Source organism: Peromyscus californicus, unplaced genomic scaffold (assembly GCF_007827085.1).
Source record: "Peromyscus californicus insignis strain IS unplaced genomic scaffold, ASM782708v3 Scaffold_6__1_contigs__length_162567912, whole genome shotgun sequence".
NCBI lineage: Eukaryota > Metazoa > Chordata > Mammalia > Rodentia > Cricetidae > Peromyscus > Peromyscus californicus.
The window spans coordinates 17,144,594-17,168,821 of record NW_026294584.1 but is presented as its reverse complement, the minus strand read 5'-3'; the positions used below and the strand labels follow the sequence as shown (position 1 = coordinate 17,168,821).

At 41.0% G+C, this 24,228-nt stretch overlaps 1 protein-coding gene across 3 annotated transcripts; it reads left to right on the top strand.

Moving 5' to 3' along the window:
- The first annotated feature begins 1,047 nt into the window (after positions 1-1,047).
- Mterf1 (mitochondrial transcription termination factor 1) lies at positions 1,048-22,701 on the top strand. 3 transcript variants are annotated; one of them, XM_052721369.1, is made up of 3 exons: positions 1,048-1,131; positions 4,647-5,544; positions 21,127-22,701. In XM_052721369.1, the coding sequence occupies exons 2-3, from the start codon at positions 4,672-4,674 to the stop codon at positions 21,424-21,426; spliced, it is 1,173 nt and encodes a 390-aa protein (XP_052577329.1). In that variant the 5' UTR covers positions 1,048-1,131; positions 4,647-4,671; the 3' UTR covers positions 21,427-22,701. The 3 variants fall into 3 exon arrangements, with proteins under 3 accessions (XP_052577329.1, XP_052577327.1, XP_052577328.1); XM_052721367.1 differs by having other exon boundaries at positions 1,050-1,162; XM_052721368.1 differs by having other exon boundaries at positions 1,062-1,151.
- Positions 22,702-24,228: the final 1,527 nt, after the last annotated feature.

Here is a 24,228-nt window from a genome sequence, read left to right as displayed (position 1 = left end):
GAACACCGTGCTCCATCTGCAGCAGGGGCTTGCCCCAAACCTCTTACTGTAGCATGGACCTAGTTTGCTTGGAGGTAGTCTCATCATTCAAATGGTCTGTTGTGTACTTGACAGCATTGAGAAGATCTTCTATACTATTAGGAGGTTGGTCCTTTAAGAACTTCGATGCAACCTTTCGTATCAATTTTGAAGTTTTGGCAAATGCTCCCACTGGATGGACGTTGTCATAGAGTATTATGACACCCACCATTACCCTCAAGCAGAACGATACTGTCTTTTCATTGGTGAATCTGCTTCTGTATTCCGGACATCTCCTGCATGACTCTGTATGCTGTGGTGCTTATACAATCGGTGGTATTTTCTATTGGTAGATTTTTATTCTCTGTTACAAATTTTGTTGTTGTATCATTTAAGGTTCTCAGCATTGTGGTGACCTCAGCATAAAACAAAGACATTCGATTTGCTAATACATCATTTACCTCATTTTCTCCTTCTGCCCGGCATTATTAATCCTTTTCTTATTTGCTCCTCACCTTTTACTCCCTACCTTTGGTATTCCTATTCCCCAAACTCTTCAATATCTCAGCTACACTTTTTCTCAACGACATCACTTTCATGGAGACTTAAACCTGCTCTGGTGTTCGTAAAAGAAAATGCGCGGGGCATGTAGAGCAGAGAATATTATTCAGGCAGAAGTTGAGACCATTGGTAGTTTCACTTACCAGGTAAACTGATTGTTAGTCATTTAAATTCCCCAAGATAAATCTTTATTCTTGCAAACAACAAACCAACCAGAAAAATGCAAAAGAAATTAATGATCTATAAAGCAGCCTAAGAGAAGAGTGTGACCAAAACTGAACCTGTTCTTGGTACAGCCAGGATTCCAGCCCCAGCGACGGTCCAAAACCAGCCCCATAGGCCGGTCCTGGCATCCAGAACGGTCTCTTGCCGCCCCCTGCTGGGCTCCAGCGGTCAGATTAGCAAGGATTTAGGCACCGCCGCCTGGGGGCGCAGATTCGATGACGTCACCTCTGCGCCCGGCCGGAGGTCGGAAGTTAGCCTTTACTTCCGCCCTCCCATCCTTTCTGGGCTTCTAGAAGCGGAAGTAAAAGGTGTCTCCCGCGAACTTTGGTACGGAGCGCGAATACGAAGTACGGCACGGGTGAGGTTGGGAGCTGCTGCAGTGTTGCTAAAGGCCCTAGCAGAATTGCGCGGGAGGGAAGGACAGCCTGCGATGAGGGATTGCGGGAGCTTAGACCCATCCCCTACACTTTAGATAGTAAAGGAGCTCGGATTGTGTCAAAATTTGTAACTTTAGGGACAGTGCCCACCCCTTACGTCGTTGTGTATGTGGGGGATTAAGGAGAAAATGTACGTGAAACGTTGAGTTCTGGTGTTAAAACCCATTGTAATTCCGCTACCTTTCCCCCACCTTGCACGGAGGTGGGAGTTTTGTTGCGGTTTTCTTTTCATTGTGACTGAGAAATGTTTAGTTTGCGGGAGGTAGTGTGTCTCGGTAGTGTGTCTCACAAAAAAAGTGTCTAGCCTGGATCTCTTTATTCTCACCTCGCTGGCGATATTTTGCCTTTTCTTTTCCGGATTGGAGCTGTGATGGTAGAAACATCTGCTCCTTACCTTTTTGGGAGAGATCCAAAGTCTCCTATCTTAAGACAGATATGATGTGGAGATGTAGTTCTGTAAAAGTCACTACACTTAAATGCTGGGTCAAAAGATTAGCTGGATTGTGGTGCCCCGGTGCCAGTGATTAGCTGTTTTCTTTTAAAGCCGGTTAGCTGACCATCTATGGAACATAAGGGAACATAAATCCTCCTCCTTAGACCTCGCTAGTTACAGTCACCAAGGTTTTCATCATATTTGCTAAATTTAACATTACTTAAGAAAATGGTTTATTTTGAGAGGAAGATCAAAGTAAATTATTCGATATTTGCTTTTAAAAAAATTGCATTAGTCTATTGTAACCTCTTGTCAGAGGTTACAAATTCAGCTCAACAATCTGTTTTAAAAGGGAGATTGTGTTTATGCAACACTTTGCTTGTACAGCTAGGATTCAAGAAATTGACCCTATCTGAAAGATTAACCATATAAGTTTAACCATATAAGTGAAACCCAGAAAGGTGTGAGTGTGTGTGTGTGTGTGTGTGTGTGTGTGTGTGTGTGTGATAGGAAAGTAGAAAGCACTGGCTGGGGAGAAAGGGAATCTAACAAGGGGTTGGGGAATAAGAAAATTATGGGGAAAAACAATCGGGCATGTTTCTAATGTAGAATTTAGATTTATGTAAGTTATATATGTATATACATGTGTGTGACATGGAAGCAAAAGAGGAACTTTGGGAGGAGGAAGAGGGCCAGTGGTGTGGGTCAGTGTTAATGAGGGCAATAAAAGCATGTATCGTGTATATGATATAATATATATTGTATTTGTTATATCAGTTAAAAATAATGAGAAGACAGCAAAGACAAAGAGATTAGACTGTGCCAAGATGTTCAGAATAAGATTGCTTTGTTACTCTTTTTGAGTGAAGCTACATGTACAGTTTGATGATTTTAGGGGTAAGAAAGAGGAAGAAAGTCAAGCCCTCCTGGTGCTTATCTTAAATGGCATTAATCAGAGGAGGGCTGATTTGGGGTTTCATAGATGCTCAGTTCAGTCGTGGGCATGTTGCCTCATTTAGAAGTTATTTGTTTAAGAATAAGTTATATAAAGAGAAACAAAACAAATTGTAAAGATCTAACAGAAACCCTAACAGATTTTTTACCCTTTTGTTAGGAGTCTTGGCATACCTTTTTGCTTATTTTTGGTTTATCTGTATTAGAATTTCTCTTGAATATTCTGTGGCATGTTTATCTGTTTACTATGATGCTAAATATCTGAATAGAATTCACTAAAAGTAAAAATTTTCACAGGATAAGATGAGTATAGTTTAAGAATTATACTGTTTTTCCTCTTTATATCCTGTTGGATCATTTTGCATTCTTACTTATAAAGCTCTTTATAAAACTTGTCTGACTGTTATCTGATAGTGTTTAGTTCTGTTCTCCAGCAGAGGTCACCCATGAGTGTCTGGAAGGGAAAAGGTACAAGCTAGAGCCTTAGTTCTTTTTGAATGTATATTTTCTCATTAATTACTTGAGAGTTTTGATCATATTCACCCCCTCCTCCAACTCCTCCTAGATCCACATCCCATGCTATAACCATTCAACTTTGTTCTCGTTCTCTCTCTCTCTCTCTCTCTCTCTCTCTCTCTCTCTCTCTCTCTCTCTCTCTCTCTCAAACCATTGAGTTCAATTAGAGTTACCTATATTCCTTTGGTTATATGGCCATCATTGGAGTGTTTGACCTACTAGGAACCACTCTTGAATGAAAAAAAGAAATAAAAGGAGGACATGACTGCTTCTAGGTATGGTGGAGAAAAAGGTTTATTGTAGATATGAGGGAGAAAACAGCCAGAGGCATATGGAAGAGTCCAGGGTGGACATGGCAAGTAGACTGAGCTGGGCTGTGTGAGGAGACGGGGAAGGGAGAGGAAGAAAGTGGAACCTTGTATGGGGGCCAAGAGGCCAAAAGGCAAAAATGCCAAAAAGGATTAAAAGAGCCAGCATAGCCAAAATAGCTGGATTATATAGGGATGAGCAGCTGTGGGGAGGGCAGCCCAGCCCCTGGACTGGAGCATTCAGGATAGGGTTGGGGAATGCCAACCTGTAACAGGTAAGGACTGAGGGATGCTGGGAGAACCTGGCAGCCAGGTCAGCTTTAATATGTTAAATAGGCACCTCAGCCATTTGTCCCAGATTTAAGACCAAACAACCCTTAACTTAGAAAACCAATTCTTCCTTCTCCTTTTCGGTGTTGGGGTTTGAACTCAGGTCCTCATGCATGCTACTCATGTGCTGTACCACTGAACCTACCACTGAACACTCCGTTCCCTCATTTATATGATTTTGAAGATGGAGATTAACTTAGAAATATTGCATTACAATCAAGGAAACAATTTGGTCAACTGAGGTGGAGATTGGTGTTGGTAGCTGTTGTCCAGAGATTTGAATAAGCTAGGAATGAATGTGATCCATTTAAAGGATACTATAAATCCAGAAAAAGACACTAAAGATGGAAACTAGACATCTGAAGTGTTGTTTTTCAGGGCTGCATTCATGGTTTGAAATCGAGGTGGCCAGAAACAAAGAAATCTAGTGTCTGTGGGAACGGTCAGGTCAGACATCTGCTGAGTTGAAAGGCAAGATGGTAGTAAAAATGCCATTTATTAGGAACAAACCAAGATATAGAAATCACACAAAAAAGAGATTGGTGTGTGTGTGGGGGTGGGGGGCTGATTCTGAATAGTCAAAACAGGCACAGTAAAGTAAGAAGAACATCCAAGGGCAGGGCAGTTTTGTGCAGCATGGTGCTATTCTGCTCCTCTTTATGTTGAAGGTGGTAGAGCCCTAGTCCGTAGGTATCCAACAGAAGCAGTGAGGCAGAGTATGAGTGCAGAACCAGGAAAGGTGAAGGAATGGGTGTTTTCTTCTGGAAAGGTTCATTGTATTTGAAGGATCATAATACTGTCATCAGCTGTTTAACAAGGCATTCCTGAATATTATATGTTAACATTATATGTTGTTTTACACAGCATTTGAAAAGCTTTGGGCTATCTGATGATTATGGCGTCAAGGAACGTCTGGTGTATGACAAGGAACTTCCTCTTTGGTTCGAGAGGTTGGATGATCCAATATTCAGCAGAAATTTTCCTCAAATCGATTTCATTGAGGCCTTTTAGTGTGAAATGTGACAGTAAAGACAGGGAGCCCTTGAAGAATGAGGACCTACTGAAGAACTTACTCACCATGGGAGTTGATGTTGACATGGCGAGGAGACGGCAGCCTGGAGTGTTTAACAGGATGAGTACAAATGAGCAGGCGCTGAGGATATTCCTTCTTTCCAAAGGAGCTAGTGACAAAGTGATTGGTAGTATCATATCAAGATACCCACGAGCCATAACACGCACTCTTGAAGGTCTTTCAAAAAGGTGGGAGCTGTGGAGAAAGATTATGGCATCAGACCTTGAAATTGTAAATATTTTGGAGCGTTCTCCTGAATCCTTTTTTCGGTCTAATAACAACCTAAACTTAGAGAATAATATAAAGTTCCTCTGCTCTGTTGGATTGACTAATAAATGCCTCTACCGACTGTTGACCAGTGCTCCTAGAACCTTCTCCAATAGCCTGAATTTGAATAAACAAATGGTTGAATTTTTGCAGGAGACCAGTATATCCTTAGGTCACAATGATCCCACAGATTTTGTCAGGAAGATAATTTGTAAAAATCCTTCCATCTTAATTCAGAGCACCAAACGGGTGAAAACTAACATTGAATTTCTACAGTCAACTTTCAACTTAAACAAGGAGAACCTGCTGCTTCTGCTATGTGGCCCAGGAGCTGGAATCCTAGATCTTTCCAATGACTGTACCAAAAGGAACTACACAAATATCCAGGAGAAGCTGCTCTCTCTGGGATGCACTGATGAGGAGGTACAGAAGTTTGTCCTAAGCTATCTGAATGTGGTCTTCTTGTCAGAGAAAAAGTTTAATGATAAAATAGACTGCCTCATAGAAGGAAAAATCAGCATTTCACAAATAATTGAAAACCCTAGGGTTTTGGATGCAAGCATAAATACTTTAAAAACTCGAATCAAAGAGTTGGTACATGCTGGATATGACTTGAGTTCATCAAACATTGCTCTCCTGTCCTGGAGTCAGAAAAGATATAAAGCTAAATTGAAAAGATTAAATGAATAGGACAGTACTGGAGGAGTCTCAAGGAATTTTACAGTGTAGTGCTATTCCCAGTTTGGGCATTTCAAAAACAAAAGTTTTATTTTTTTAAATAAATATTTTAAAAATGTTTAAGATTACATTTATTTGTATATGTGTGTTTTGTGTGTATGTATGTATTTTTGGGGGTGTGTGTCTGCATGTGCATGTGTTCACGTGTGTGTGCGCCTGCCGTGGCACATGGGGAGGTTGAGGACAGATTTTAGGAGTTGGGCCTCTGTGCTATGTGGGTACCAGGGATAAACTTAGTCATCAGGCTTGGAGGCAAAGTGTCTTTACTCACTGAGCCGTCTTGCTGGCTCACAAGTTTTGATTTTCACCACAGACTCATGTATAATGATACTGTGGATATTTTGTTTTATAAGTCATAAGAACTCATAGTGTGCTCAAATATAGTCCTTCCAGCTACTCCTTCCTAGTTTAAGTTAACGTAACAGTCTGTATATAGTGTAGTCTGTGGCTGCTCTGTAGCAGTAATAGTCCCTGAATTCTACAGTAGGACAGTGTGTAGAAAGGTTGTATGGAATTTGCTTTCATAGTTTCCATTCAGCTTTTAACAGTCAACAGATTTGGTTTGAGGACATAGCTTAGTGGGTGAAAGCTTTCTCAGCACATGGAAGGCCATTCATTGGTCAGAGGCCCAACACAGAAAAAGAAATTGATGATTTTGTACTTGTTAGTTCTGTTTATTCTCAGTGTTTTCAGTCCCAAGATTTTCTTTTATCTCAATATAAATAATTAGGGTTTAATTTCAGAGTGTAATGCCAGTAAAAACAGTAAAATGTTGAGTTTTTATCATTGACATTTTTCATTTGAACAACTAGTGTCCTCCCCATGACAAAATTAACTCTGGGTTGGTATATTTGATTTCTTTTATACAGGTGTAACTTAAAAGGTAGAATTATGGCTACTCAAAGATGTTAATATCTTAGTTTCCAGAAGCATGAAGATATGGTACATTGCAGGTGTATTAAATTAAAATGTGCTTAAGTATCTCAGCACTTGGAAGGCTGAGGCAGGAGTATTCTGAATTTGAGACCGGCCTGATTTATAATCTTGAGACTGTCTCAAAAATGCTTATGTTAAAAGTCTTAAGAAGGGGATATGATCCTGAATTCTTTGGGTGGTCATTAGGTCATCTAATCAGAAGGCCATTAAAAATGGAAGAAGGGTGTATAAGATGTCAGAGGGATACAATGTAAGAAAGACTTGTCCGCTGTTTGGGGCTTTTATAGAGGAAGGAGCCATAGGTAGGGAATGTAGGTGGCTTAGGCACAGATACATTCTCCTTTAGGGATGGCACGGAAGCATTCTCCCTTAGGGCTGATCCTGTTGGCATGTTGAGATTAGCCTGGGGGACCAGTATCCAACCTCTGTCATATAGTGTAGGAAAATAAGGCCTACAAGGCCAAGAGATGAGCCAATCTGGAGTCTGCCTGAGGGCCTAGCAACAGGTGCTGTCAGTGGTCTTCATCGTGTCCAGCCAATGAGAGGCAACCACACAATGTCACCGGATCGGGCCCCAGCCCGGGTGCTGGGAGGAGGGTATTTAAGGCTCTCCCCATTGCTGAGTATATGAGTCTGCTCGTTGCTTTTCACCTCACTCCCATAGTCTGTGTCAGTGACTTCGAGCCTTCTCACCCTCTTCCTGGAGAGAGCCCTCAGGACACAGCAACACTGGCTGTGTTTACAAGAGTAAATCTGTGTTGTTTGTAGATTGTACCTGGCTAGCAGAAACTGTGTAGCAGTTGTGGTTGTAAGTGCCACTGGGTTATACAGGACGAACAGAAGTATAATATACAACCATTGGGCATTAAAGACATGGGGCAGGGATATATGGGTGTGACTGCCAGGCAAGATTAACTTTTCAAACAATAGGGTTTGAGTGCAATTGACGGAGAGCCTTTTTTTTTTTTTTTTTTTTTTTTATTTTTAAATCAGATGAGATGTTAGAGACACACAGATCACAGAGTTAAGCACACTGGCCTGTAGACAGGTGTGCTGGTGAAGGTAAAGGCTCAGGCTCCCACCAGGGAGAGCCGATTCTTGAAAACAAACAAGAGCAACCAAAACAAATCCCAAAGTTCCCAAGTAATATTTTGTTGTTGTTGCTGTAAGTGAAAGGAACATTCACAGTTTCAGTGGGTGTGTTTGAGAGTAGGTAGGAAATGAAGTCACAAGAAAGAAGAAAAACTTATGATAGTGTCTTCCAGAGATAAGCTGCATTCCGGCCACCCTTCCTGTTTTTCTTTTTATAATATATCCACTCAAGCATACAATGTGGCACATACTATTTGGGCATAGTACCTTGGGAAAGTGCCTTGATAGTTGATGATGGTGACACTGAATGTTGACAAGTAGATGGGAGAATTATAATTCCGTATTAGAACTTTATAGTGAACACAGAGCATTCATGCACATAAGTTTAGTCTTTACACGTGCTGCATTAAGAAAAAAATTTCAAATATTTATTTGATTAATAATGATACAGAAAGGATGGGATTGCATCCGTGAATCTTTTGTCTCTGTACCAAATACACTTAGAAATTAATCAGCTTAAAGTCCTTGCCAAAAATATGGTTTAAATCAGAACCAAAAACTTGTATTTTGCATTTGCAAAATAGATCTTGCATTTTTCTGCCCTCCTTACTTAGCTAAGCTCTGAATTTAAAAGAAAAACAAGTGAAAACAAATGGGTAGTTGTCAGTCATATTGAAATGATCAGAAGAATTCAGAGGCATGAGCATTGTTTGAGGGAATAACAAATTAATGAAAATGAGCAAGAAGATACACATAGGGGGCTGGAGAGGTAGCTCAGTGGTTAGGAGCACTTGCTGCTCTTGAGACCTGGGTTTGGTTCCCGGCACCCATATCAGGCAGCTCACAATTGTCTTAACTTTAGCTCTAGGAGATCTGATACCCTCCTCTGGCCTTTCTGGGCACCTGTATGCATGTGGTGCACATATACACATTAAATAAATAAAAGATACAAATGACTTGCTTACATTCTATTGGCAATTGTTTCCTCCCTCCCGTTATCAAAATTAATCCTGTCACAGCAGGTTCTTGAGGCAATATGGCATAAACAGAGGAATGAAACTTGAAGAGCCTCAGTGTCGGGAAATGTTGGCCTTTAAAACACCTGTCTGTCAGCCATGAGATAGTCCATCAGACTTAGGACCTTCTTCTTCCTGGGACTGTAGATCTAGCCAAGAACCAATGGTTGAGGAACTCATAGGTCCTAGGGAAGGGATGATATCAAACTGCTCTTTAAATATACAGTATGCCCATAGGTTCGTGCCCAGCTCTAATTAATCTCAGCTGTCATTAGAGAAACTTATTGGTGCAATGGGTGGTATTTAATGCAGAAATTCACAACTAATCAAAGTGCAGGGAATAAGTGTCTGTGGAGTGCTCGGTCATTAATGGGACATCAGTATCGTACATCTTCCCCTCAAACTCAGAAAAGTGAAGAGGCTGTAGAAAGATTTTAAGAGTCAGAGGTTGGGGCAAACTAGTGATAAACAGTATATTCTGGACATGAAAATACCACTGCACCCATGAATACACAGCAGCTTTGGTGGTCTGCACAAGACCTGCACTGGCTCAAGCCAGTTAGCATTTTAGTTTGGAGGACAAAAGGTGCTCGAAAGTCCTCATCCCTAGCCGAGGGGTCATTGGCAGTCAGTGGCTGTAGTGGAGACAGAGTTAGCTGCTCTCTCTTGTGGATGTGACCTCTGGTGGGCAGACCATGCTTCAGTGGATGGCTCAACACTGGTGTATATATGGGCACCACAAATTGGACTCAATGTGATAAAAGACATGAAATTGGGAGGGGTGGGGAGAGTGGATCCAGGGGGAGTTATGGGGGGAGGTGACTATAATAAAAATATATTGTATGCATGGGTGACGTTCTTTTAAAAAAAATAAAAAAATTACAGGGGAAAGGAATTTGTTCTCTGGTAATGTACATTCATTGCTCAAATCATTGAACAATACAAAGAGATAAAATTACAGCTAATCATGAAATTGAGGAAATGTCCTTTTATTCTTAGTTGACAAAGATTTGTTTATTTAAATTAGGGATGAATGGATGAATGATGACTTGAGAAATCCCTCTAAAACCATCCCTTCCAATCCTTTAATGAACAGCATCAATGGATTTTTTTATATCATCCTTTGTTTTAATGAAATTTAACCTCTGCTTTTTTAAATCTCTCAATTTACTTTGTTTTATTGTTAGTTCTTTTTAAAAAATTTATTCTCTCATATATTACATCCCAATTGCAGTTTCCCCTCCCTCCTCTCCTCTTAGCCCCCCTCATCCCCCTCCTCCTCAGTTTCTCTTCAGAAAAGGGCTCCTGCAATCCTTCCTCCACCTCTTCTGCAGGATTCCTCAAGCTCTGCCTAATGTTTGGCTATGGGTCTGCATCTGTTTCCATCAGTTGCTGGATGAAGCCTCTCTGATGACAATTATGCTAGACTCCTGTGTTCAAGTATAGCAGGATATCATTAGGGATCATTTCATTGACTTGTCCTTTTTTCTTTCTTTCTTTCTTTCTTTCTTTCTTTCTTTCTTTCTTTCTTTCTTTCTTTCTTTCTTTCTTTCTTTCTTTCTTTCTCTCTCTCTCTCTCTCTCTCTCTTAGTTTCTTTTTTTTTCTGATTGTGGTGGTTTTCTGATTGAGTGGCTATGCATGACAATTTATCAAATTATACATTTAAATGGTGTAGTCTTCAGTTGTACTTGTGCCCAAGTAAAGAATTCCCCAGAGATCACCAAGGAGCCAGTTTCTGATGCAAGCACACAAGGGTCTTTTTATTTTCAGGTTTGAACTCGGACCGCCACCCTATGCACTGATGCAGTGGATGGAGGGAAATGTGGCAGCAGTGGAGGGCTCCGGGATAGAAAAGTTTTTAAAGGGAAAAACTGCCAGCTGGGAATTACATGCCTTGCCTTGGCATTTGGGGATTGGGTGAAGGGATATGGGGCAGGGTGATTTTTTGAAACTATTGGTCTAGACTTTCAGCGCAAAACCACATTTGAAACTAATTGGCTGCTTCTAGGGTATCACTTAGAGTTTTGTTGTCACAACATGTTCCTGAGATTCTTCCTGGAACAGAGTCCAGCCCCCCCCCCCCACCTCATCACCAGATGGTCTAAGATGACAGCCCTTCCTGGCCCTTCATTGCCTTCATATACTCAGCCAAGTTGAACAGTTCATTCAACATTGGCTTAAAATGCTTGACCGCCTGGTAGTAACTTCTACAATTTTAGCTCAATATAGTGCGTGGTACGTCACTGAAATAGCAGCACTTGGGGCTATACAGGACCAGGAGTTTAAATCCAGCTGGGGCTAGTGAGAACTGTCTTTAAAAAAAAAAAAAGAAAAAAAATTCTCTGTGTTTGTATGTGTGTTTCTAGATCCTCTTCAACATTCTTAAACAAATGGATCTAACTTTATATGTCATGCCAAGAACAAAGCAATACCTCTTTCTAGAAAAGATGTTGGAAGTCGTAGTGGGAACAAATATTGATAGATTCATATTCATATCCCAAACTTATTATTTTTATTTTAAGTTATTGGGGACTAAGGGGGTCCAGCCCCTCGATAGTCCCCTCCCAGGGTCCGGGAAGAATCTACAACCAGCTGATAATTAATCTTTGATGAGAAGAAATGAATCTATGTACACAAAACTCCTTAGTCCATATACTTTATTATTCTGTGTCAGTTACAAGCTTATATTCTGCTCTCATATTTAAGGTCTTTTCACTGTCTTCTTTTTTCCTGTGGCTCCTATCTGTCCAAGCTATCTGCCGTTTTTCTGCAGGGTGGGGGAAAGTGTGCTCAGTCGCTAGGCAACCTGTGTACAGCTGGATGCCTCTGGTGATAGTTAAAGGGAGATCTGGAACTGGAGGTAAGGTTTGGGAAAGGAGGAAGTAACGCTTAATTGGCACATCCGCCAGACCTTCTCAAACAGGTAGCCTGGATGGTTAAGTCTGTTCTTAGAGAATACAGAGGTATCTCTGATAAAGTACTCTCCTCCATCTGGGGATGGACCTGGCCGGATGCTGCTAATGATGATAATTACAGGGAGGCTTGAACTGGGGTTCTGGCTGAGCATAGCTGTCAGTGCAGGAGGTTATCTAAATATTCCTAGAAGTGGTTAGGTAAGGAGTTAGCGGTCTATAAAGTTAATAAGGCTGTAAGAAAGAGGGGTCCGAGCTGAATTGTGTAAAGCTATTACTTAACGTCCACCTGACCTAGGTGGTGTCTCCTTGTGGAATTTACCAGGAGACTTGCATGTGGACTGTTATTACTGCTAGTCCTTGAAAGTGGCCAAGGGAGATATCTGATTCCAGAGAAAGTCTTTCCTGAGGCTGTTCTCCAAATACCTGGAATGTGTATGTCCAGAGAGTGATCAGTCCACACTGTTAGCCCTTCTTAGGGAAAAGTCAATTGGGAAAACTATGAAGGCACACATGATTTTCATAACAGAAGACAGCTGATATATAACAAGCCAAGTAACACCAAAAACTCCTTGGGATTTGGCTTCCTCTGGAGGAATTCCCTGATTCCTCCAGGTAGTGACTTTGTCATAACCAGCTGAGTTCTTATGATATATTCCTGCGGCCTGCAGCATTAAGTGGAATAATCAAGAGTCCTAAACTGTACAAGCCTCTGCCTTGGCCTTACTCTTGGCAACCTATACTCAAGTCACACTGTGGCCTAGGTTAGACCAGGGCTTCATACGCTGTTTCTACTTACAACCCTTTTTCCCTTGAGAAATTATTAGATAGCTGGGTATAGATGTATATAAAATAGGCATATAAGCAAAACATTTACTGATAATAAATCACAAAAATTTATTTTAAAGCAGTTCTTTGCTATACATATAAATTTCCAATTTATTAATGATTGAAGCAAATTTGCATACTATTGATGTACTTGTTTACTTTTACCCAAGCAATCTTGGCTAACTATTTGATACTAGAGAACCTAGAGCGTTTTCAGTGTTTTTTTTTTGGGGGGGGGGCGGTGACTGATAGTTTTGATTTTCTAATTGTCAATGTTGAGAACCAATTGACATAAACAGATGTGTGAAACAACAAAAGTATGTTTGGGCCATTGCAGAAATTGTTAGAAATTCTGTTCTATTCCTAACTAAGCTAAAATTTCTTTAAGGACTTTTCAAAAACGAAAAGTCAAGAACTCAGCATTTTTAAAAGTCAAACGTTCAAACACAAAGATCCACTAATTTGATGTGTGCTGAAGAATTACAATAGGAAAATAGTAAAAGCCGTAACCATTCTTTTTTCATGAGAGCAGGAAACCTTAGGAACAGTGAAACACTACAGTTCATAACACACGGTCGTGTCCTGCCGAGGCGTTGCTGGCAGCGCTCCTCGGCACTGTACAGTGGCATGGGAGGTGTAAAGTGAGCGCATGCGCCCTCAGAACAAGACACTGATGCAGTTATCACGTGTGCCAGCGCTGCCAGAAACAGTCCGGATTCGTTACATGTTTGATTTAGAATGACCTTGTTGTTTCCAAATTTTACACGGTGCCCATGTGACGCTCCGCAGTTGAAGATGCTGGGGTCAGACAGCGGGAACCACACCTGCAGGGGTCGTTTTCGTAGCGAGGAGCGAGCTTCTGGCTCTGCAGGACTAAGAGCAGTGGCTGGAATTTCCCAGGACACCGTGCAGGCCTGGAGTGGTGATGGAGAGACTTGGATCTTTCTGCCCCTAGAAAACAGGCTCTCAGGACCTCGGCCTTGCAGTGAGCCAGTGTGTTTCTTCAGTTAGTAAAGCAGTGGCATGGCGTTCTTGCTTCTTTTTTTGAGAGCAGACTATGAGCAGGCCTTGCTGGAGACACGCTTTTCTGTTCGCTTCCCTGCTAAGAGGGAGCTCTGCTTGTCTGTCATGTTACCATGTAAATATTAGCTCGAATTCCTCTAACTAAGTCAGAGCACTTAGCTCTACCTCACCCCACTTGGAACACTGTATATGACTATCTCTCAGACCTGCTTAGCCTCTCCAAATGCCTGGGTTTTGATGGAAGCCATATGCCTACACTTCACATAAGCACAACATACATGGTTTCAGCTTATCAGCTGAGCTTCATGTGATAAACTTCACTGAATTTAAAGTTCAATTTAGTGTGTGAGCCACTGATAACAAAATTAATTATAGAAATTATGGATCACTCATAAAATACAGCCTGATAAAAACATTAAAATTATGTCTTAATCGTCCTGTGCTTACTTGTGTATAGAACTTCGTGGGCTGCAGGGGGAACTGTAGACATCAGTTTGGCTCTACAGTTTTCTAAAGGCAGATAGCTACAAGTCTGGTTGATGATTCAGACTAAATGGAACATTCCATAGATACCACAAGGGTTCCAGCGGGTTGTAGGCTCTGTCAGCCTCAAACTGGAGGAAAAGAAACCAATACTTTGTCTGTTTTTGTCTTTTCAAGACAGGGTTTCTCTGTGTAGCCCTGGCAGTCCTGAAACTCACTCTGTAGACCAGGCTGGCCTTGAACTCACAGAGATCCGCCTGCCTCTGCTCCCAAGTGCCGGGGTTAAAGGTGAGCGCCACCACTGCCTGGCTTGGAAATATGCTCTTACATACAACTTTTCTTTAGTTTAATTATTACTCATTGCTTTGTAAACAAATACCATTTCTTAATTGGACAGTTTTGAAATGATATAATTTAGGGTGCTTTTTACATTCCTTCTCCTTGACTTTAAAAATCTGTTTGTTATACCATCTGAATGCCTCAAAATTGTCTTCCAGATATGACAAGGAAGCTACATACACCCATGAAATCTCAATAATATGGCTGCCTAAACAAGACCTTAACAATAGCCAACCTAGTTGACATGCCAACATGGATGGGAGAAATCTCATGGGGCTCCACTCCTAGATGAAGAGCTACAGGCAGTTAATGAATTCTGAGGCGGGGGGGAGTATCAGTCTTCCCCAGGAACAAACCTCCTAAATGGTTGTCCAGGACCAAGCGATCAGCCCTAAGAACATATACATTCAAGTAGCACTGAACAGATTCAGCAGGTTGTAGTAATGAATTATTCACATACACATGTAACAATAATAATCAAAGAAAAAGAGGTCATGCATTTGAAAAGGGGTGGGCATGGGAGGAGTTGGGGAGAGGAGAGGGAAGGAGGAATGATGTAATTCTATTTTACTTAAATAAAAAATTAAAAAATACACAGTGCTGTCCTTGTGCTTACTTAGGTACCGCTTCCATGCTGACCACCCTTGTTTAACTTCAACCTTTAAACCTCCATGGCACTTATTGTGTGTCTGTGTACAAAACTCAACATAGGCTGATGTTCCTAGAATCATTGCAGTTAATCCAACCCTTATTAACCTCCTCATCCTTTGAGGAGGTTATATTTAAAAAAACCAAACATTCCAGGTGTTACATATGAAGTGAGGAGATTAGATTTTTTATGAAAATAAATGTTAAATATCAGGTAAGCACATTATAAATCAATCTTGATTTCTACATGATTCTGAAGCTGTAGAAAGTAAAAATCTTCGTGCTTTTGAATTATCCCATGCCATTTCTGACAGTGGCTTTGATGACTTGGACATATTTAACTATGGATGGTTGTGCAACCTTAGATTGGAGGATTGATATGTGAGGGAAATGACCAGGTTGGAACTGAGAGGGACATATCTATATTACAAAGCACCATGCACAGCACACACCCTACAGGAGAGCACCACACACAGCACATGACTTGCAGGAGAGCACCACATGCACAGCACATGACCCACAGGAGAGCACCACATGCACAGCACATGACCCACAGGAGAGCACTCACCACATGCACAGCCCATGACCCACAGGAGAGCACTCACCACATGCACAGCACATGACCTACAGAAGAGCACTCACCACATGCACAGCACATGACCTACAGGAGAGCACTCACCACATGCACAGCCCATGACCTATAGGAGAGCACTCACCACATGCACAGCCCATGACCTATAGGAGAGCACTCACCACATGCACAGCTCATGACCCACAGGAGAGCACCACATGCACAGCACATGACCTACAGCAGAGCACTCACCACATGCACAGCACATGACCTACAGGAGAGCACTCACCACATGCACAGGGCATGATCTACAGGAGAGATGAAATGGCTGTGTGTCTTTATGGTCTGCGACATACTCTCATCTGGTTGAATTTTGGTTTACACTCTCCCTACAAATGAAGAATTGTCAGTAGACTGGAATAGAAGAGTCATTCGTATAGAAGTATAGAAGGTCTGTTTCCCTCATACTCCTGTGCTTTCTAAGCTGGAATTAGCACCTTCCTGGGTGAATGTTGCCATGTGCTCCTGTGAGCCTTTATTTTCTTCCTAGAGTCAGTGAGCAGGGGTGATGGCTTAGTGATAGCTTGATCAACTAGGACCTTTAAAATCCCTTGACACATACTCTGCCCCCCTTTCCTTTCCAAATCTAGCTGATACAGATGCCCTCTGACCTACAATGGAGTTGTGCCCCAATAAATTGATAAAGGAAGTTGAAAATACGCTTAATTCACCTAATCTATTGGACCTATAGCTTAGCATCTGGAGTGATCACGTGGCTGACTGGATCTGGAACTTGCTGCTGCTGTCCAGCATCACACCAGGGTATCATCTGTTACCCTGGGAAAAGATCAAGATTCAGACTTCAGGGCCCAGTTTCTGCTGAGTGTGTTTTACTTTTGTAACACCATAAAGTTGAAAATCCTAAGTCAAACCGTTGTAATTTGGGGATCGTTTGTATTTATATAATCAACACAGCCTGAGTCAGCACCATAATTGAGGTTGTTAGGGGGCTAGATGAGTTCAGAGGTAGCTTTGATAGCTTTTTATTTATAAAAATAACATTTTTTCCTGATTGCAAAATAACCACATGATTCCACAACATTGGGAAATACAGAAAAGTAAACACATGAAAGTGTTCATAATCTCAGTGTCTCAGAGATAGCATTTGACTTGCTAATATGCAAGCATGTAATTTTCTTGTCCTTTTCTGAAATAGTGTTACGTATAGAAAATACATATAGAGTATTTTCTTGCCAAATTTAATTAAAAATGTACTAAACATATTTGTTAAGTACCAGTTCTGCACTGTGTTGTTTAACAGTGTTCTTAGTAATTATACTATGACAGTGATTTTATTGTAATGAACTTATAAGTAAAAATAAAGCTGGAGTAACGTAGCCACTCAACAAGCCAACAACAACAACAAAACAACACTTGCTCATTCCAAACACTATGCATTCCAGTGAGCATCTGTACTGTTAAAATGGTGGTTCTGAAGCCGTGGAGCCTCACTTAGGATTTTATACATTCAGTCTTAGTTACATTTTTATGTACTTATCCGCCATAAAAAAGAAGAAAACATGATAGCTAAAACTAGGCTTTATCCATTCTATGCTTCCTCATCATCTAGTGTTACTCTTTCTGTTTTCCTTTCTAAATGTTATAATATACCCACACATACATTTGTTTACTTGTATATGCGTAACATTCATTCTTCTACAAACTTTGTGATTTCGTTTTTCTTTGGTGCTGAAGAATATTCCTTTTTATACATGTACAAGATTATCATTGTCCATTCATCTGTGATAAACAGCTAGATTTTTAGTTGTTCATTCTCTTTAAAACAAGAGGGACCCTTACAGCTGGTGGGAATGAAAAATTAAGAAAGCTCTTATGGAAATCAGCTTGGATTTTCCTCAAAGAATTAAAAATAGAACTACTGCTATATGACCCAGTCATTTCACTCTGGGCACAAACCCAGAGAACTCCATATGGTACCAGAGAGACATTTGCACTTTCATGGTTATTGCTGCTTTATCCACTATAGCAAAGAAATGGGACCGAATTAATAGATGTTTTAAATCTAATTTTAGAAATATGTGGTGATCATTTATCTACATACACACTATTATGAACTGTTTTTAGATATATTTGAAATTTGAGAACACTAGTTCACAGTGATTGGGGGATTAGGCCCGGAGGCCTAGCATGGGCACAGGAAGTCACCATATATGGTAATATTATGCGGGGTGGGGATGTGGGGGGGGGGCTTGCCTAGGGAATCCCATCTTGTTTCTACTCTTCACGATGGAAGAAGGGAGATTCTATGAAGGAAGGATGGGATCAGTGAGAGTGGGGTATGAGAGAGTGATGGGGGATGAGTGATATGGTCACAATGCATTATATACCTGTATAAAACTGACGGACATAAAAAATACACAGAAGAATAAAAAATTACCAGGCATGGTGCTACACACTGGTAATCCTCATGCTTGTCCAATGAACACTACCCACTGAGCAATCTCCCCAGCTTATATGTAAGGTTTTCAAAACGTTTTTCCTAGATATTGGCTAGGAACGGTGAATGGTTTGAGATTTTAGGATACTTGCAAGACAATAAAGTAGCCTGCCACAGATATTGACAGGAAATATGAAGGCCCTGCGTCAGAAACAGAGGACTGTTTATTATTCACAATGGTAACTATAGCTGGAGAATTAAAATTTGTATTAGTTCCCTGAATCCTATGTCCTCCAGGGCAATGCAAAGAGGGCCTGGTAACATCTGATTCATAGTGTGGTGTGTTGCATGGAGAATCCCTAAGCTTAGAAAACCTGTAACTCTTATAATGGCCAGTAAGCTTGCTTGTACTGTGATGCTCCAAAGGGAGATACTACATCTTCTTAGGTTGTTCACTGAACAAACATCCCTGGAAAAATAATAGAACAATGATATTTGTGTCTTATTTTTGTAAGATGTGCACAGATGTGAGAGATCCATAGAGAATTTTTTTTGACAATGATGTTTCCACATTGTCTTAGTATGCTTCTCTGTTGACTATTATAACTAATACAGAGGTCATAATCAAATCTATTCATTCCATCTCATACAAAGTCATACATCTCAACAGAACTCAAAGAAGCAGAATGAAGCAGTCTGTGGTTTTGATCTCAACCATGGACTCAACTAACCAGAGAAGTCCCATGTATCATTATTAGGTCTACCTTTGAAATCAAATATCTTTCTTCTTCAATTTCTGTGTTGACTTTCTCATTATCATGCATTATTATTAACTCATGATAAGATTAACAATTTATTTCTGTTTAAAATATTTTCATTGTGCATATTCATTGTACATGGTACTGGGTTACATAAGGACATTTTCACCCAAGTCTATATTGCACATTGTTGTATTGAGTGCATTCTCCGTCCCTTCCATTTCTTCACCCCTCCCCTCCCACTAGACTCCCTTTACTCTCCTAGATGGTTTTGCTTCTATTTTCACGTCAAATATACATATATGATTTTATTTTTCTATATAAAATATCTGAACTACATATTGGGGACTGGCTTAATTCACTTATATGGTCATGTCCAGCTATATCCATTTTATTGCAAATGACATAACATTTTTCCTCTTTATGCCTGAAAAAAAATTGACTGTGTATCCATGCCACATTTTCTTTACCCAGTCCTCTGCTGTTGGACATCTATGTTTGTCCATAACTCAGCTATTGGGAATGATGCTGCAATAAACATTACCATACAAGTATCTCTGTAATCTGTTGACTTGGAGAATTTTAGGTAAATACCTAGGAATGATATAGCCAAGGCGTGTGGTAGATTTCAAATGTTTTGGCGAATTTCGATACCAGTTTCCATAGTGGTTGGACTAGTTTACATTTCCACTCGCAGTATATAAGGTTCCCTTTGTCCACAGCCTCATCAATATTCATCATTATTTTATTTATTTATCACTTTGCTAATAATTGCCTCTCTGATTAGAGTGAGATAAAACATAATATTTTGTTGTTGTTGTTTTTGAGACAACAAGGTCTCACGCATGCAAGGCTGGACTCTCTCTATAGCCATGGATGACCTTGAACTTCTTAAATTCTTGCCTCTAACCTCCCAATTTTGGGGATTATAGGCATGTGCCACGACAGTTGATTTATGTGGTGCTGGGGATTGAATTCAGAGCTTTGTCCATGCTAGCCAAGCACTGTACCCACTGAGACACACCTCCAATCCTTGAACGTAGTTGTAATTGGCACTTCTCCATGGTTAGTGAGGTTAAATGCCATCTTCATGTGTTTATTGGTCATTTTTGTTTTATCTTATGGGGACTGTCTGTTCATTTTATTAGCCCATTCATTAGGTTGCTTGACTTATTTAGTATTTCTTTTCTTTTTTTTAGTTCTTTATGTCTTTAGAAGTTAGTGCTTTGTCAGATATTTAGCTCTTCAGATTTTATTCCATCCTAAGCTGTTCCTTCATTTGACTGTTTCCTTTGGTGTGCAGAAACTTTTTACTTCTGTTGAAAGCTTGACTCATCCAAGACTGTCTCAGAGGCCCTGATGAAAGTACAAAAGGAACATTGTTCTGTGTCTTCACCCAGGGTCAGACTCGGCAATGCTAGTCTCGGGCTGGTGGCCAGGGCCTTGAAGGGGTTAAGGTTTTGGTTCCTAAGAACTTGGCTTTTCCTCCTGAAGAGGCTGGATTTATCAGTCTCAAGCCTGTTGTGTGCTCAGTCTACAGTGCTCTTGAAATGGCCTGTGTTCCCCTTGTGCAAAAGGCTTGTTTAGCCTTCTGCTGGTCTCATCTCATTGTACGACAGTTTTCTGCTGACTCTGTCCCATTCTTCCCTGGAAATAGTATATAAGATGTTATACTTCTTAATAAACTTGCTTGGCCTAGGCCATTAGCTTAAGCACGACCTCTTGATGCCAGCACAGACATGGAATGAGTTGGACACACAAAATGGGACCGAGGAAAAAGCCATGTGGCAGAACGTAGATTTAAAAATATGGGTTAATTTAAGTTATAAGAGCTAGCTAAAAACAAATCTAAGCTATCGGCTGAGCTTTCATAATTAATAATAAATCTCCATGTTGTTATTGGGGAGCCAGCAGTCCCACAAAAAGATCTGACTACACCCATGCCAGTCTTTACAGAAGTAGAAAAAAAGAGTCTTAAAATTCATGTAGACAAAAGACCCCAGACAGCCAAGCCAAGCCAATCCTGAGGAAAAAAAAAATGAATAATTCTGGAAATACCATCACACCTGAGTTCAAGTTGTACTCACAACAATAGTAACAAAAACATGATACTGGCATACAAAACAGACAGACCAATGCAATAGAATAACAGAATGTCTTGCAGCTACAGCCATCTGAATTTTCTTTTTTCTCTCCTGACAGGGTGGAACTCATTATGTTGATCAAGCCAGACTTGAACTCACAGAAATACACCTATCATACTGCTTCCCAAGTGCCGGACTTAAAGGTGTGAGCCGTCACACCTGGTGCAGCCATCTGATTGTGACAAAGAAGCCAAAAATTCTTTTAGAGAAAGAAAGCCTCTTCAGTACTCAAAAACTGGATGCCTGCATGCAAAAGAATGAAACTAGATACCTACCTCTCACTTTGTTCAAAGATCAACTCCTACTAGACCTTAATGTAATACCTGAACCTGAAACCAATAGAGGGAAAATATGTTAACATACAGGCATATAAGATATCTAGGACTATCTGGTTTTTGATATGAGGGTAATATTGGCTCATAAAATTTTTTTGTATGACTTTTTCCTTGTTTATTTTATGGAACACTCTGAGAAGCATTGGTGCTAGTTATTGTTTAAAGGTCTTAGTCACCATTCTGGGACGAGACACCACAACCAAGGCAACTCTTTTTTTTATGTTCCTAGCAGCATTATTTGTTATTATTATTATTATTAAGAGATTTTTCTATTCATTTTACATACCAACCACAGATTCCCCAGTCCTCCCTCCTCCTGCCCCCCAGAATTTCCCCCCAACCTACCCCCCATTCCCATCTCCTTCAAGGCAAGGTCTCCCATGGGGAGTCAGCAGAGCCTGGTACACTCAGTTGAGGCAGGTCCAAGCCCCTCCTCTCTGCACCAAGGCTGTGCAAAGTTTCCCACCATAGGCACTAGGTTCCAAAAAGCCCGCTCATGTACCAGAGACAGATCCTGATCCCACTGCCTGGGGGCCCCCTAAACAGTTCAAGCTAAACAACTGTCTTGCCTATCCAGAGGACCTAGTCCAGTACCATGGGGGCTCCTCAGCTATTGGTCCACAGTTTATGAGTTTCCACTAGTTTGGCTAATTGTCTCTGTACTTTTTCCCATTATAGTCTTGATGTCCCTTGCTCATAGAATCCCTCCTCTCTCTCATCAATTGGATTCCCAGAGCTCAACCTGGGGTCTGGCCATGGATCTCTGCATCTGCTTCCATCAGTCACTGGATGAGGGCTCTATGATGACAGTTAGGGTATTCTGCCATCTCATCACAGGATTAGGCCAATTCAGGCACCCTTTCGATTATTGCCAGTAGTCTATGGTAGGGTCATTCTTGTGGATTCCTGGGAACTTCCCTAGCACTCTGTTTCTCCCTATTCCCATGATGTCTTCATTTATCATGGTATCTCTTTCCTTGCTCTCTCACTCTGTCCCTGTTCCGGTTAGAACCTCTCCTTCCCCTATGTTCTCATCCCTCGTCCCTTGCCCTCCATTACCTCCCTTACCCCCAGTTTGCTCATGTAGAGCTCATATATTTCTCCTTCGCTGGGCCATCCATGCATCCCAAGGCAACTCCTATAAACGAAAGCATTTAACTGGAGGCTTGCTTACAGTTTCAGAGGTTTAGTCCATTTTCATCACGATGGGGAGCATGGTGGTACACATGATGCTGGAGCAGTAGCTGAGATCTTCATCCTGATCTGCCAGCATAAAGGGGGAGAGAGAGAGAGAGAGAGAGAGAGAGAGAGAGAGAGAGAGAGAGAGAGAGAGAGAGAGAGGGAGAGAGGGAGGGAGAGGAAGGGAGGGAGGGAGGGAGGAGAGAGGAGAGAGACTGGGCTTGGCGGGAGCTTTTGAAACCTTAAAGCCCAACCCTAGTGACACATTTTCTTCAAGATGGCCACACCTCCTAATCTTCTAACCCTTCTCAAACAGTGCTACTTCCTGGTGACTAAGCATTCAAATCTATGAGCCTGTGGGGCCATTCTTATTCAAACCACCACATTCCACTACCTAGTCCCCATAGGCCTGTAGCCATATCATAATGCAAAATGCATTCAGTCCAACTTCAAAGGTCCTCATAGTCTAGCACAGTCTCAACCCTGTTTAGAAGTCCAAAACTCAAAGTTTCTTCTGAGACTCATGGCAATCTCTTAAGTATAACCTCCTGTAAAATCAAAATAAAAAAACAGATCACTTACTTCCAGCTTACAATGACACAGGATATACATTGCATTCCAAAAAGGAGGAGAGGGAGCATAGTGAGGAAATACTGGGCCAAAGCAAGACTGAAAACCAGCTGGGCAAACTCCACACTCTGCATCTCCATGTCTGATGTCAAAGCACTCTTCAAATCTCCAACTCTTTTCAGCTTTGTTGACTGTAACATACTTCTCTCTCTTGGGCTGGTTCCACACCCAGTCTACAGCTTTCCTTGGCAGTAATCCCATGCCTCTGGCATCTCCAACATCTTGGGGTCTCCAACAGAGCCAGGCTTCACCTTACAGCTTCACACAATGGCCTCTCATCCACAAAATGAGCAAAGTTCAGCTTTCTGCGTGTGGCTCTCAAACCCTAGACTACTTTTACTGAAAGTAGAACTCTTCAAGTAGAGTTTGTCCAGTAGCATTTGGTTGTAACTGACACTGTTAGCTGTTTCTTTCTCTCTCTCTCTTTTTTTTAATTTTATCTCCTTTAATTGAAAGTAGATATTTTTCTCATACAATATATCTCGATTATATTTCCCCTCCCTCTACTCCTTCCAGTTCCTCCCCACCTCCCTTCCCATCCAGACCCACCCTCTCTCTGTCTTTCATTAGAAAACAATAGGCTTCTAAGGGATGAATAATAAAACAAAATATAATAAGATAAAACAAAAAAATTTACACATCGGAATAGGACAAAAAACAAAAACAGCAACAACAAAACAAGACACCAGAAGGGAAGAGACGGAAAGGCACAAGAAGCGGATACAGACACAGAGACCCACTCACCCACACACCAGGACTGCCACCAAATGCAAAACACTAAACTGGAACCTTAATAGATACCCGTGACCCTCAGGGTAAAAAGACAGAAAAAAAAAAAAAAAAGAATAAATGAAAAGTAAGATTTTTAAAAGTCCTGACATGACATTATGAGACAAGGAACCTCTGAAGATGCCATTGAGTTCGTTTTCTGCTGACCATGAACTGCTGGACACGCAGCCTGCCCTTCGGAGTAGTTAGTTTCCTCACTGAGACTCCCCTTGAGAAAAGGGATTTTC